This window comes from Carassius gibelio, chromosome A2 (assembly GCF_023724105.1).
Source record: "Carassius gibelio isolate Cgi1373 ecotype wild population from Czech Republic chromosome A2, carGib1.2-hapl.c, whole genome shotgun sequence".
In the NCBI taxonomy this organism is placed as follows: Eukaryota; Metazoa; Chordata; class Actinopteri; order Cypriniformes; family Cyprinidae; genus Carassius; species Carassius gibelio.
The window spans coordinates 3,817,791-3,833,372 of NC_068372.1; the positions used below are offsets into that span (position 1 = coordinate 3,817,791).

The following is a 15,582-nucleotide window of genomic DNA, read 5'->3' on the forward strand; positions in this document are numbered from 1 at the left end:
TACTAGTACTGACTTCTGAATTCTGTGCTTAACAGTGGTGAATTCCGCTCATTACTAGTACTGACTTCTGAATTCTGTGCTTAACAGTGGTGAATTCCGCTCATTACTAGTACTGACTTCTGAATTCTGTGCTTAACAGTGGTGAATTCCGCTCATTACTAGTACTGACTTGTGAAAGTGACATGACATTCAGCCAGGTATGGTGACCCATACTCTGAATTCGTGCTCTGCTTTTAACCCATCCAAAGTGCACACACACAACAGTGAACACACACACACTGTGAACACACACCCGGAGCAGTGTTCATCATTTATGCTGCGGCGCCCGGGGAGCAGTTGGGGATTCGGTGCCTTGCTCAAGGGCACCTCAGTCGTGGTATTGAAGGTGGAGAGAGAGCTGTACATGCACTCCCCCCACCCACAATTCCTGCCGGCTCGAGACTCGAACTCACAACCCTTCGATTGCGAGTCCGACTCTCTAACCATTAGGCCACAACTTACGAATTGCATTCTCTAGTGTGGAACATAGTGTGGAGCTGTATTGGATGTGTTGAGAGTATGAGTGGACTGAGGGAGTCACTGGTGTCTTTCTCTGTTTTCCAGGAAAACCTCACAGCATCGAGAGCTCCGAGCGCATCCAGCTCTCCGGAACATATAACGTACGGAAAGGAAAGCTGCAGCTGCCAGTAAACCGCTGGAGTCGACGGCAGGTCATTTTATGTGGCACTTGTCTGATCGTGTCCTCAGTGAAGGCCAGCCATACGGGCAAGATGCACATTCTGCCACTGATCGGAGGAAAGGTACTGAACTCACACCTTATCATCCAGTCACATATAAACCAGTGATCCTACAGCGTTCCTTCTGAAGATGTTAGATGTTCTCCAGCCACTCAACAGTGTTCAGTTTCACCTACAGATCCCTTTTACTTGAATGATTACTCCTATTTAGATTCAGACTTTCACAGACCATGAGACTGTAAGGACAGGACCTGCTTAGTAGGCTGCAATATTCACAGTTTACCTTAACTTTATATTGTCTACATGCGCTGAACTCCAGGTTATGTTTATAAAGTTTCTTTCCCACCCATACGGAAATGCAATATTTATTGGCCTGTATAAAGAGTGATATGGCTATATGTTACCTGTAAGGGTGTATATATTATATGTAGCAACCATATATTCAACAATTTATGTTTTATTTATATATACAAGTTCATTAAAACAACATTTGTGTATTGGCAAGATCCCGGTTATTGCCAACGAGCAACACTTGAAACGAGCGCAGTGACAGACATTGGTTAGTGAGCTGTAAAGTTTTATGGTGGTTTTGAGAGTTACTGAAGTGCTAAACAAACAGAGAGTGTTTCACAGCCGATCTAAACAGACCTGTGACGCTTATGAACACTCATCACTTCATGAGCACTGTGTAAGCTTGTGTGTGTGTGTGTGTGTGTGTGTGTGTTCAGGTGGAAGAGGTGAAGAAACACAGTCACTGTTTGGCCTTCAGCTCAGCAGGACCTCAGAGTCAGACGTACTACATCAGCTTCGACAGCTTCACCGAACACCTGCGCTGGCACCGGCAGGCGGCGAAGGTACGTGTGTGTGTGTGAGTGTGTGTGTGTGAGTGTGTGTGTGCAAGTGTGTGAAAGCCCTAGTTGGGAGTCCTACTTTAGCATACTTCACTACGAGCGCACCATCCTAAACAAACTCAAGTAGGCCAGCCTATTTTACAGCAGTGTTCCGGTCCACCGGGAGCCTCAGATTAGAAGAACCTCAGCAGAGGGCTCACTGTGATCGTGCCCTGTGTTTATCCTGAATCACTGTCGCAGGGCTCATCTGAACATAGAGATTTCTTGATCTAAACTGATTCTCATTCAGATGAACCCATATCGATCCTGAAATCCGGTGCTGTTTTCAGTTGATGCGTGAACAGAACTTAGAGAAACATCACAGCTCTCGTCATCCGATCCAAACTTGGTGCTTTCTTTCTTCTGATATGAAACAAAGTGTCACCTTTCAAATTCTGTTAACTTAATTAGACAATTCAATCAGTGAATGTGTTTGCTGCTCTTTAATGACTAATGACTTAAACTCTTTACTGCTAGTTACAGCAGCAAATAAAGTCACTGAAATCAGTCCTGAAGCACAGATTCAACCCTCAGTAAAACAGCTGGAGATCAATAATGTCACGTTTACCTCAGAAATACATCATTAGCTAGAATTAGAAAGAATCGCTCTAGTATATAATGAATGCATTTTTCATATAAAGCTGCCTTATGTGCCTTTTAAATGTTTTTTTCTAGATTAACAAGGGAATGCACAGACTTACCGGTTTATTCTATAGTTTACAGCATTAGTTGAGAGAAAAATGGACATGTAGTGTTCTTGTAAATAGAATTGCAAGCATGTTAGTTGAACAGAATCATGAACTTTGTCTCTAAAGCAGCTCTAGTTGAGTGTTAGGTTTCCTTCTGTGACCGTGAGGAATGACCTGTGTGTGCGTGTGTGTGTGTGTGCGCGTGTCCCTGTGTGTGTAGATGGTGTCTCAGAGGATCAGCTCGGTGGATCTGTCCTGCTGTAGTCTGGAGAAGCTTCCTCCTCACCTGCTGTACAGTCAGGATCTGACGCACCTCAACCTGAAGCACAACTTCCTCCCCGCTGACCAGACGCTGCTGCAGCTGCAGAGGTCAGTGTGCGGCTCTCTCCGGCTCCTCCGGGGAACGGCTGGGAGCATGATGTTTCAGCAGATACACACTGAAACCATACAAAAGAAAGGAACTGTTTGTTGATTGCATTTAAAAAGATTGATACATCGTTAAATGTTCATGCATTCACGTGATTCCCAACATTGATGATAATGCAGTTCTTTTAAATCAGAAAACACAGACAATTTCTGAAAACATATTTCATAGGGTTCTGTCATTATTAGATTTTTTTTATTTATTCAGTCGATTAGACATCCTTTTAGTTATTAAAATGTAATTACACCATTACAACAGAATCCAGGGGAGTTACAATAGAAAACTTGCAGTTGTGTAAATAAATATATAATACATAAAAAAAGAAATTATAAAAAGAATTTAGGAAAAAATTTACTGGCCAGATATTTCAACAAAAATGTAATCATAGGAATTTGAATGTAGAAATGATAGGAATAATAAATTAAATGCATATTTAATGGTGGAGAAACATTATGCAGACATTTCAGCCATCAGCTCTGACTAATGAGTATTATTATAATTTCATATTAGTGCAGGATAAGACACGCACATTTCAGGAGGCTGAAGAAGAAATCAGTCTGGTCTCAGCTTCAGGAAATAAACACACATTTGTAGAGAACAGCTAATAGTTGAGTGTTGTGTAGTGTGTAATAGTCTCCTCTCTGCAGATTCTCTCGCCTGCGGAGTCTCAATCTCTCTCACAATCATCTGGGGAGCTTCCCGCTGCACATCTGCTCCATCAGCTCTCTGACCGAGCTCAACCTCAGCTGCAACCTCCTGACCTCCGTCCCCCCCGACGTGGCCAACATGAGCCAGTGAGTGTCACATGACCACGCTTCGTCCAATCAGCTCACAGCGCTGGGCTAAACCACGCTCGTTCTCTTCTCTGTTCTATTCTCAATGTTACAGAATTATTATGTGGAACGCCTCTACAGTGACTTTCCTTTTGTACTGTTATTAATCATATCAACCAATAATAGTTTGTTTTGTGTTTTCAGTTAATGTTTTGAGGTGAACCAAGCATATTGTATGAACCTCTAACCAAACAAATAACTAAATATGAAAGAAAGAAAAATAGATATTGTAGGTCATATTGCTTTCAAGTTTTTACTTGTACATATCGTTTCCAAACACAGTCTAATGCCAGGTTTAAAATGTTCAAACTGTCATTTTTTTCAAACCATTTGACTTCATGACTATAATCAGAAGAAAGATGAGGAATGCGTGCTGTATGTTTATCTCCACCGCACTCGAGTGTCACATCAGACGGTCACGTGACTCTGCAGTGCTGACCCCTGCTGGACACCTCACACAGTGCTCTTAATCCTGTGTGTGTGTGTGTGTGTGTGTCAGTCTGCAGACGCTGGTTCTGGACGGTAATCTGCTGTCTGATCTCCCGGTGGAGCTGGGCCGTCTGCAGCGGCTGGTCTATCTGGGTCTGTCCTTTAATGAGTTCACACAGGTGCCGTCGGTGCTGGAGCAGCTGCCCGCCGTCGAGAGGCTCTGCATGGCCGGGAATAAAGTGTGTGTGCTGACACTACAGGCCTTCCGTCTGCTGACGATCAAACACATCGACCTGCGGTGAGAACACACACACACACACACACACACATGATCCAAACATATAACGCAGTGATGGAGAATCAAGTAAAGCTGAGCTGCTTCAGTCCAGTAAGAGTTCATCTGAAGATATTACTGACCTTATTCTGACCTTAACTTGATCACAATCAGACAAGACCCGAGACGAGATGAAGCTTAACGCTTGTACAGTTACACTAGAAGAGCTTCGATCAGAGACAGAAGACGTGAGGAGTGTGAAACAGCAAAGATTGATCATGTTGGTCATTCAGAGCAATGTGTGTGTATCAGATGTGCTCTTCACTGTTGATGGATGAGATGTGAGTGTAGAGTGAGCTGTTTCTGCGTCTCTGTAGTCTGAATCAGATCTCGTCGGTGCTGCCGGACGAGCCGGAGTTTCTTCATCACGTGACACAGCTGGACGTGAGAGACAACCGTCTGAGTGAGCTGGACGCGTCGGTCTTCCCTCGGCTGGAAGTGCTGCACTGTCAGAGGAACCGCCTCACACGTCTGCGTCTGCGCGGCTGCGCTCTCAAAGCTGTCTACGCCTCCAGCAACGGTACAGACCAGCAGCACTGCTCACAGTGACCTCTGACCCCACTGACCTCTGACCCCACTGACTTTCGCTTTCTGTCCCCAGAGCTGCAGGAGCTGGAGCTGAGTCCCGCCGCCGCCAGCCTCACATATCTGGACATCTCCAGGTGCGTGTGACATCATGAGATGTGAAATCACTGCAGACCAACACACATCATGACATCACTCTCGTCTGCTCTCACAGGAACTGCATGAAGGCTCTTCCTGATTGGCTGAGTGACAGCAGGAAGCTGGAGGTTCTAGACATCAGTCATAATCACATCACTGAGCTTCCTCCGTGGTGAGAGTGTGTGTGTGTGTGTGTGTGTGTGCGTGTGCGTGTGCGTGTGCGTGTGTGTGTGTGTGTGTGTGTGTGTGTGAGTGTGATTGTGTGAGTGTGTGTCTGCAGTTACGACGTAAAACTCTGTTATGCCACATTTATATTTATTTTAGCAGATGCTTTTATCCAAAGCGACTTACAAATGAGAACAATAGAAGCAATCAGACCAACAAGAGAACAACAACAGTATACAAGTGCCATGACAAGTCCCAGTTAGACTAGTACAGAACGCATAGCCAGGTTGTTGTTTTATTTTATAAGAATAGGATACACAAGAAAAGGAAAGTGCTAGTATTAGTTGGTCAAGTGCTGGCGAAAAAGATAAGTCTTTAGATGTTTTTCTTTAGATGTTTTTTTTTTGAAAATGAGTAAAGACTCAGCTGTACGAATTGAGATTGGGAGGTGATTCCACCAGCTGGACACAGTCCAGGAAAAGGTCCATGAGAGTGATTTTGAATTTCTTTGGGATGGCACCACAAGGCGTTGTTCACTTGCAGAGCGCAAACTTCTGGAGGACACATAGGATTTAACCAGTGAGTTTAGGAAAGTTGGTGCTGTGCCAGTGGTCGTCTTGTGGGCAAGCATCAGTACTTTGAATTTGATGCGAGCAGCTACTGGTAGCCAGTGTAACCTGATGAGGAGAGGAGTAACGTGAGCTTTTTTGGCTCATTGAAGACAACCCTCGCTGCTGCATTCTGGATCATTTGCAGAGGCTTGACAGTACATGCAGGAAGAGCCAAGAGAGCATTACAATAGTCCAGTCTGGAGAGAACAAGAGCTTGGACAAGAAGTTGGGTGGCTTGCTCTGACAGGAAGGGTCTAATCTTCCTAATGTTGTATAAGGCAAACCTGCAGGAGCGGGTCGTTGTAGCAATGTGGTCAGTGAAGCTTAACTGATGATCCATCACAACTCCTAGGTTTCTGGCTGTCCTCGAAGGAGTAATGGTTGACGAGCCCAGCTGTATAGAGAAGTTGTGATGAAGCAATGGGTAAGCTTCATAAGGTTAAGCTGAAGGTGATGGTCATTCATCCAGCTAGAGATGTCCCTCAGACAGGCTGAAATGCGAGCAGCTACCGTCGGGTCATCTGGCTGGAATGAGAAGTAGAGTTGGGTGTCATCAGCGTAGCAGTTATAAGAAAAGCCATGCTTCTGGATGACAGATCCTAAAGATGTCATGTAGATGGAGAAGAGAAGTGGTCCAAGTACTGAGCCTTGAGGAACCCCAGTAGCAAGGTGGTGTGACTTAGAAACATCACCCCTCCAAGACACACTGAAGGATCTGTCAGAGAGGTAGGACTTCAACCACAGGAGAGCAGTTCCAGAGATGCCCATCTTTCTGAGGGTGGACAGGAGAATCTGGTGATTAACAGTGTCAAAAGCAGCAGACAGGTCCAGTGAGATGAGTACTGAGGATTTTGAAGCTGCTCTTGCTAGTCGCAGGGCTTCAGTAACCGAGAGCAGAGCAGTCTCAGTTGAGTGGACGCTTTTGAAGCCAGATTGGTTGCTGTCCAGGAGGTTGTTCTGTCCAAGGAACATAGAGAGCTGGTTGAACACAGCTTGCTCAAGTGTCTTTGCAATGAATGGCAGAAGAGATACCGGTCTGTAGTTTTCAAGAAGCGCTGGATTTAGAGATGGTTTCTTGAGCAGTGGGCTTACCCGAGCCTGCTTGAATGCTGAGGGAAATGTTCCAGATTGAAGAGAGGAGTTGAAAACATGAGTAAGTGAAGGTATGACTGAAGAAGAGATCGCTTGAAGGAAGTGAGTGGGGATAGGATCAAGTGGACAAGTAGTAGGATGATTGGACAGGATTAGTTTGGAGACGTCCATCTCTGAGAGTGGGGAGAAGGAGGAGAGAGAGTGTGCGTCGGTCATTGTGAAGTTGTTCTCAGTCTGCGGTGTGGAGGATTGGTCACTGATGGATCTTGTCTTATTTGTGAAGAAAGCTGCAAAGTGGTCCGCTGTAAGAGTTGATGGAGGAGGCGGAGGTGGCGGATTAAGAAGAGAAGAGAAAGTCTTGAAGAGTGTCCGAGCGTCACAACAGCTGTTAATTTTGTTGTGGTAGTAGGATGTTTTAGCCGTGAAGACATTTGCAGAGAAGGAAGAGAGGAGAGACTGATACACACTGAGGTCCGTAGAGTTTTTTGATTTCTGCCATTTCCTCTCTGCAGCCCTGAGTTTAGAGCGATGTTCACGGAGAACCTCGGACAGCCAGGGGGCAGATGGGGCAGTGCGTGCTGGTCTAGACAACAGTGGGCAAAAGTTGCCCAGGCAAGATGTTAAAGTGGAGCAAAGAGTGTCCGTAGCACTGTTCGTGTCCAGAGCTGAAAACTGAGAGAGTGCAGGAAGTGAGGATGAAACCACAGCAGATAGGAGAGATGGAGAGAGTGAGCGTTGGTTCCGTCGAAAGGTGACCTGTGTTGGAGTGTGTGCCACTTCAGGAGTAAGTGCTAGGTTAGCAGTAATGAGGAAGTGATCTGAGGTGTGCAGTGGAGCAACTGAAGAGGTGTCCACAGAGCAACAGCGTGTAGATGAGGTCCAGTTGTTGCCTGATTAGTAGACACTCGCTTGAGATCAAATGAGGAGAGCAGCCGCAGTGTGTTTGCCAAAAAAAGTGTTAAATTTTTAAATCTAAAAAATATTAATTGTTTAAAGTTTTAATCAATTCATGATTTAAATTTCTATGCATTTTTATAAATTGTATAATTTTTATAAAACACAGAATCCTGAAAGATGTAAACAGAAATTTAATAAATGTGTTAATTGTTATAGCTTTGTAAAGGTTTTGCTCCCTCGTCCTCAGGCTGCTGTGCAGTGTGTGTGTGTGTGTGTGTGTGTGTGTGTGTGTGTGTGTGTCTGACGTTCTCTCCGTCCTCAGGCTGCTGTGCAGTGTGTGTGTGTGTGTGTGTGTGTGTGTGTGTGTCTGACGTTCTCTCCGTCCTCAGGCTGCTGTGCAGTGTGAGTCTGAGGAAGGTTCTGGCGGGTCACAATCATCTGAAGCGTCTGCCGGAGCGTGTGGAGCGTCCAGCGCTGGAGGTGCTAGACCTGCAACACAACCACCTGATCGAGCTGCCCTGCAACCTGTTCCTCAAATCAGAGAGGTCACTCTCACACACACACACACACACACACTCACCTACAAGCACGCACACAGACACACAAACACAAACGCACACAAACACAGACACACACTCTCGCACACACACACACACACGCACACACACACACACACGCACACACACACACACACTCTCACACACACGCAGACACACACACACACACATACCTGACCAACACACACAACCTGCACACACACACACACACTGTGTTGAATGTTAATCTGGTTCTCGGTGTCAGCTGACTCTGAGTGTGGTGTGTGTGTGTGTGTGTGTGTGTGTTTGTGTAGTTTGCGGTGTGTGAACGCGTCTGCTAATAAGCTGGAGAATCTGCCTCCGTCCAGTCTGTCAGAGGAGAGCAGCAGCGTCCTGCAGGAGCTGTACCTGACCAACAACCACCTGACGGACAGGTGTGTGCCTCAGCTGACCGGACACACACACCTGAGGATCCTGCACATGGCCTACAATCACCTGCACACCTTCCCAGCCAGGTGACCTCCGTTCTCCTGTGTCATCACACACTAACTTTGAGTTCTTCATCACACCAGACATTCATGGAAACCCTTATACATTTGAACATATTAATACACTGCTTCACATTTAAACGAGGAACGTTTGAGTTTCTTCTGGAGTTTGTGTGTGGATCTGTTGTAGACGTCTCTCAGTGTGAATCGAGCCAGTGTTTGACCACAGGGATGTTTCTGAATCAATGTGCTCCGCAGTAAAATGGCCAAGCTGGAGGAGCTGGAGGAGCTGGACCTGAGTGGGAACAGGCTGAAGGCGGTGCCCACCACCATCCTGAGCTGCAGACGCATGCACACACTAGCGGCTCACTCCAACTGCATCGAGGTGTTCCCCGAGGTCCTGCAGCTCCAGGAGATGAAGGTCACAGCACACACACGTGACATCAGCACAGGAAGTTGTGTGAAGAACAGTTTTCAGTCTACTTCACATTACTTCATTACATGTTTTTAATTCACCAGATCTGTTCTCTGTAAATGATGCTATGGATTGAGCTCCACAGCATGTGTGCCGTTCACATATATATATATATATATGTGTGTGTGTGTGTGTAGTGTGTGGACCTGAGCTGTAACGAGCTGAGTGAGATCACTTTACCTGACAGTCTACCTCCTAAACTTCAAGAGCTGGATCTGACGGGAAACCTGCGTCTGACCCTGGACCACAAGACCCTCGAGCAGCTCAAGTAACGCTTCACACTGCTGTGTGTTTGTGCAGATGTGTGTCGTTTAATAACACATGATCACTTCCACCGCTTTCATCCTACAGTAACATCCGCTGTTTCCGGATAGACCCGCCCCCTTCATCGTTCTCAGCCAATGAGGCGGCAGGAGGGCCGGCTGTCTGGAGTCACGGCTACACCGAAGCCTCTGGCGTCAAGAACAAGTGAGAGAGTGTGTGTGTGTGTGTGTGTGTGTGTTAGAGGGGTAACGATACGCGTAGTCATATTGAACCGTTCGGTACGAGGCTTTCGGTTCGGTACGCGGTACACATTATGTACCGAACAGGTCGTTGAACTAATTAATTATATTTGAAAAAAAAAAAAAGTGAAATGTAATGATATGCGTTCAGCAAGGTAGCCCAATAACCCAAACGACTTAACAAGCAACGCCCCTGACACCCCGAAGAAGAAAAAAACACTAACTTATATGTTTATGTTAGGCTACTCAGTCAGGCGCTCGCTCACTCAGCACGCGAGGCTCGTTGAAAATGTCTAATGTGTTTAACAGACCAGAAATAGAAGATCCTCCAATAACCAACAGGTCTGGTGTTTGGGTGCACTTTGGATTCCCTTTAAGCTATAATGGTGATGGCAAGAGAGTGGTGGATAAAAAAACAACGGTATGTCGCATCTACATGACAATAGGGTACACCAGCGGGAATACTTGAAACATGTCAACTCATTTACGCCGACATCATCTTAGTGTGTCAGTATCTGGGAAAAGACGGAAAAAAAGGAGAAACATACAAGCAACAAACTATCCCCGCAGCATTTATGCAGACATTTCTAACGGATTCAAACAGGGCAGAAGACATCACCACAGTGATCGGTAGGCTTCATTTACATTATAGCCGCGGATATGAGACCTTACTATTTACCATTCATTCTGTCATCACCATTATAGCTTACAGGGAATCCAAAGTGCACACAAACACCAGACCTGTTGGTTATTGGAGGATCTTATATTTCTGGTCTGTTAAACACATTAGACATTTTGCAACGAGCCTTCAGCGCGTGCTGAGTGAGCGAGCGCCTTAGGGACCGTTCACATATCGCGCCTAAAAACGCGTGGAAAACGCTAGGCGCGTCTTTCTCCTCCTTTCCAAAGCGCTCGGGCAGAAGCGCTCATGAGGCGTCTGTCTTTGCTAAGCAACAATGATGTGCTCTCTCCATGAGACGCGGAAATTTCAGCGAAGGATAAATGGATTTGCAGTTCTAAAAATCGCTTGCAGTAGCTCTGCTACTAAATTTATTTCAAAATTGCAATCCATATACAACTATGATCAGCTGTTCCTTCATCTTGGCTGAGCTTTCAACGTTGTTACGGGAAAGGATGAAGCTGATTGGTTAGTTCTTGTCACATGACCCGCGGTGCGCTTGCGGCATTCTGAAAAGTTGAGATGTTTTTACATTTAGATGTATCTAAAACGTACCGAACCGTACTGAACCGGGACACCAGTGTATCGTATCGAACCGAACTGTGAATTTTGTGAACCGTTACACCCCTAGTGTGTGTGTGTATGTGTGTGTGTGTGTGTGTGTTTGTGTTTGTCGGTCAGTGATATGTGTGTGTGTGCAGGCTGTGTGTGTGTCGGTCAGTGATGTGTGTGTGTGTGTGTGTGTGTGTGTGTGTGCAGGCTGTGTGTGTGTCGGTCAGTGATGTGTGTGTGTGTGTGTGTGCAGGCTGTGTGTGTGTCGGTCAGTGATGTCTGTGTGTGTGTGTGTGTCGGTCAGTGATGTGTGTGTCGGTCAGTGATGTGTGTGTGTGTGTGTGTGCAGGCTGTGTGTGTGTCAGTCAGTGATGTGTGTGTGTGTGTGTGCAGGCTGTGTGTGTGTGTGTGCAGGCTGTGTGTGTGTCGGTCAGTGATGTGTGTGTGTGTGTGTGTGTGTGTGCAGGCTGTGTGTGGCGGCGCTGTCGGTCAGCAGCTTCTGTGGCAGTAGAGAGGCTCTGTACGGTGTGTTTGACGGCGACAGGAACGTGGAGGTGCCGTATTTAATGCAGTGCACCATGAACGACGTCCTGGCCGAGGAGCTGCACAGGACCAAGAGCGAGGAAGACTACATGACCAACACCTTCCTCGTCATGCAGAGGTGAAGCATGCACCTGTTACTGATTCGATATGCGATTAATAATTACTTTGGTTAATTTACACATGTAATGAATTCTATTAAAAACGTTAATGACTTGATGGCCCTGATAAACCCGTCCGTCTCTGTTGAACAGGAAGTTGGGCACAGCAGGGCAGAAGCTGGGCGGCTCGGCGGCGCTCTGTCACATCCGGCACGACCCCACTGACCCCGCCGGCTGCTTCACCCTCACCGCCGCTAACGTGGGCAAGTGTCAGGCCGTGCTGTGCCGCGACGGCAAGCCGCTTCCGCTGTCAGTGCTGCACAACATCAGCATCAGAGAGGAACACGACCGCGTGCAGCAGCATAAAGCCATCGTCACCGAGGTACCAGCCATACTCTCCACACGTCAACACCAGATGCATCTTATTACAACCTTACAACTCTCTTCAATCTAAACTGAATTACTTTAAAGGGATAGTGCACCCAAAAATGAAAATTAGCCCATGGTTTACTCACCCTCAGGGCATCCTGGTGTGTATGACTTTATTCTTTCATACGGATCCAATCGGAGGTATATTGGTTCTTCCAAACTTCCAAACTATTTTTCAATAGTCCAAAAGAAGTCCAATAAAGCGTATCCATCCATCATTAAAAGTGCCTCACATGGCTCCGAAGAGAGTCACATTAAGGAAGTAAAACGGCATGTCATGTTGACTTTCAGGTGGATTCTATGTTTTATAGAAGTTAAAGGGATAGTTTGGCAAAAAATAAAAGTTCATAAGAAACAAAAGATATTTGAAGAATCGTTCAGCTCGGTAGTTAATGGGGTCCAACAGTTTCAGGCTCCTAGAAGGACATCAAAGTATCAAAAACCAGTCTTTTGAAGTAACTTTACACATTGTCCGTACACATGAACCGTCCCTTTAACTCCAGAGTCTTTGAGTGTTGTTATAGTAGAATAGCAGTTATAAAGAGCTACACTGATCCCTGTGGTGATGTCCCTTCTTCAACAGGACAACAAAGTGAACGGCGTAACAGACTCCACACGCATCATGGGCTACTCCTTCCTCTACCCAGCAGTCTTGCCTCGTCCGTACGTCACCACGCTCCCGCTGACCCCCAGAGATGAGTTCTTCATCCTGGGCAGCAGAGGTCTGTTTGAGGTCCTGGACCCCGGCGAGGCGGTGGAGGCCATACGGAAGGTCCCCGATGCGCTGGCGGCCGCTAAGAAGCTGTGCACGCTAGCTCAGTCGTACGGCTGCACCGACAGCCTCAGCGCCGTGGTGGTGCAGCTCAATGTGGCGGAGGACTGCTGCTGCTGCTGCTGCGCGGCGTCTGCTGAACCCGGCTCTGGAAGCATGCACACAGCGCCGCAGCCTCCGCCGAGCCCCGGACCGGGCCTGTACCCCGCCTCCTGCAGCGAGATCAGCTCCGAGGTCAGTGCTTCCGAGATGAGCTCCGAGGTGGGATCCACTGCGTCCTCGGACGAGCCGCCGCTCCTGCTGCAGGACACACACCTCCACCTTCATCCACCGAGCCACCCGCCGCAGCTGAACCCACGCCTGCCCTGCTGCTCGCTCCACCTCACGCCCAGCTCCGGGAGCTCCTTCCAGAGGCAGCTGTCCAGCGCCACCTTCTCCAGCGCGCTCTCCGACAACGGCTTGGACAGCGAGGACGAGGAGCCCATCGCCGGAGTCTTCTCCAACGGCAGTCGGGTGGAGGTGGAGGCTGACGTCCACTGTCTGCTGCCACCTCCACCTCCTCCACCCTGCACCCCAGAGCCCCCGGAGAAGCTTCCCGAGGAGGCCGGGAATGTTGTGGGAGCTGACACTTGGAGCAAGACCTTGGGGAAGCGGCGGGGAAACGGCTCGGTGGCGCCGCAGGAGCAGAGCCACAACCTGATCGAGGTGGCGACCGAAGCTCCTTCTAAGAAACCTGGGGGTTACTTCACAGCGCCCTCTCAACCCGACCCCGACGACCAGTTCATCATCCCTCCGGAGCTGGAGGAGGAGGTGAAGGAGATCATGAAGCAGCATCAGCAGGACCAGAGCGAGCGACCGGCCGACTCCTGCGACACGCCGCTCTGAAGCCCTTCTCTCCTCATCTACTCAGTCTTCTGGCTTTCCATCCGTAGCTCTTGGACGTAGGGCTGGGCGATACAGCAAACCGCTAAATCTTGATAACAATGTCAACTCAAAAACGTGACTTCATGATTCAAGCCACATCCAAATTTCAACACATTCTGTGAATATTCTCAGTATGTTACACTGCTTCAAAGAGCGTGTCGCACTGTTAGCGCTGTCAAAGTGTCTAATTGTGTCTAATTGTAACGTTTAAACCCTGGATTCCTCTTAAAATCATCCTGAAACGTTTCAATCAAATGAATCGCTAATATCGCCCAACCCTACGCGCAGACGTTCACCCAAAACTACATCTAATTTCTTGCACTAATGCTGCAGCTGTGGAGTGACCCAGAAGCCCTTGCAGCAGTGTGCGGCTGAGTAAATGAAGAGTGAATGAAGCGGACGAGTCCAACATCACGGAGCCCGAGCGATCCCTTTAAGAGCAGAAGAAGAGCGTGACCCGTGCCTCACCCGTTTAAGTGTTTCACTACTGATCACTGACTGTTTAACTTTATTTACCTTTAACACCATACCTATAGGATTCAACACTAGTATTGCGATGTTAGCGGTCATTACCAACAAGACTATTTTGATATTCTGATTTAGTTTTTTAGTTACCATATCTTTTTATGCGAGAGAAGCTACAACAGACTTTAAGTTGATTTAAAATCAGGAGATTGTGTTGTACGGTACACACTAGTAAAACCACACTTAACTGTTGTAGATAGGGCACTTAAAGTAATACTGTATCTCTTCAGTAAATCAAGGCTTCGCGCCTGTATAAAAACTAGAAATTTAGTGGAAATTTGAAAGACTAACTCCTAGGAGTTGCTTACTCTTTTATGGTGACTTCGTCACTTTTACTAATCTTCTCTGCGAGAAATTGTGATTTTTTCTTTTCCTCTTTCCAATGACTGTAAATAAGAAAAATATTGTATACCAGTGCTTTTTAAGGGAACTGTGTGTCTAGAAGAAGATGACCCTTTATGCATTCATGCCAATAGATGTATATGTACGAGAAGCACACACACACACACACACACACACACCACCTGTAAATGAACTGTGCTGTCGTCACTCGCTGATCAATGAGCCACACACACACACACACACACACACACACAGTCTCACACCAGCATGACTGTGTCAAGTCCTGTAATGCAGAACAGTACATCAGTAAGGAATTATACTCAGACCAAGCACACGAACAGTTCCTGGTTTTGTTATAATAAATCTTAAATTTATGACTCTAAAGCAGCTTTTCTTGTGGTGCTTTCTGATGTGAGTGTTTAATGCATTACTTTATTTCCCTACTCCCTAAAAAAGTAACTAATTGCATTATGGAAAGTAATGTTACTTTACTAGTTACTTGAGAAAGTAATCTGATTCCATAACTCCGTTACTTGTAGCGTGTGGAGAGTTCAGCGCACGATAATGAAGAGTTAATGAATCACACCAGTTTCATTAGATGCAGATTTTAAAAGACATCACAATACCATTATGGTTTTTAAAGAAAATATTCCTAATCTAAATTAAGCATTGACTACCAAAATGTTTTTAGTTTTAAGCAAAAACTATACTCTGATATTTAGCTTTTGTTTATGGTATAAGTCAACCAAAAATATGATATTGACTTACATAAAGTAACATTTTGAGGTAAAGAAAGCACAGAGTGTCCGATTTACTCGTATTATTTGTGATCTACACAACAAATTGGTATCTTATACTTGACTGTTAGATTAAGTGATGATATAGTCATGAGTATAGAGTGTCTGTGAGCTTCTGACGTCAAACGCACTCAACAAACCTGTTTGTCTGAACA

The 15,582-nt window shown here is 46.4% G+C and overlaps 1 protein-coding gene across 1 annotated transcript in view; it reads left to right on the forward strand.

Annotated features, from left to right (window-relative positions):
* The window catches only part of phlpp1 (PH domain and leucine rich repeat protein phosphatase 1), a 28,667-nt gene extending 13,653 nt beyond the window's left edge, over positions 1 to 15,014 (forward strand). The window contains exons 2-17 of the mRNA XM_052609211.1: positions 604 to 800; positions 1,466 to 1,591; positions 2,537 to 2,685; positions 3,388 to 3,534; positions 4,073 to 4,300; positions 4,654 to 4,856; positions 4,938 to 4,998; positions 5,076 to 5,171; positions 8,154 to 8,309; positions 8,615 to 8,815; positions 9,047 to 9,209; positions 9,401 to 9,531; positions 9,615 to 9,731; positions 11,464 to 11,658; positions 11,792 to 12,020; positions 12,651 to 15,014. Coding sequence (XP_052465171.1) covers positions 604 to 800; positions 1,466 to 1,591; positions 2,537 to 2,685; positions 3,388 to 3,534; positions 4,073 to 4,300; positions 4,654 to 4,856; positions 4,938 to 4,998; positions 5,076 to 5,171; positions 8,154 to 8,309; positions 8,615 to 8,815; positions 9,047 to 9,209; positions 9,401 to 9,531; positions 9,615 to 9,731; positions 11,464 to 11,658; positions 11,792 to 12,020; positions 12,651 to 13,724 — 3,473 coding nt within the window. The 3' untranslated portion in view covers positions 13,725 to 15,014. The remainder of the gene's footprint in view (positions 1 to 603; positions 801 to 1,465; positions 1,592 to 2,536; positions 2,686 to 3,387; positions 3,535 to 4,072; positions 4,301 to 4,653; positions 4,857 to 4,937; positions 4,999 to 5,075; positions 5,172 to 8,153; positions 8,310 to 8,614; positions 8,816 to 9,046; positions 9,210 to 9,400; positions 9,532 to 9,614; positions 9,732 to 11,463; positions 11,659 to 11,791; positions 12,021 to 12,650) is intronic.
* Positions 15,015 to 15,582: the final 568 nt, after the last annotated feature.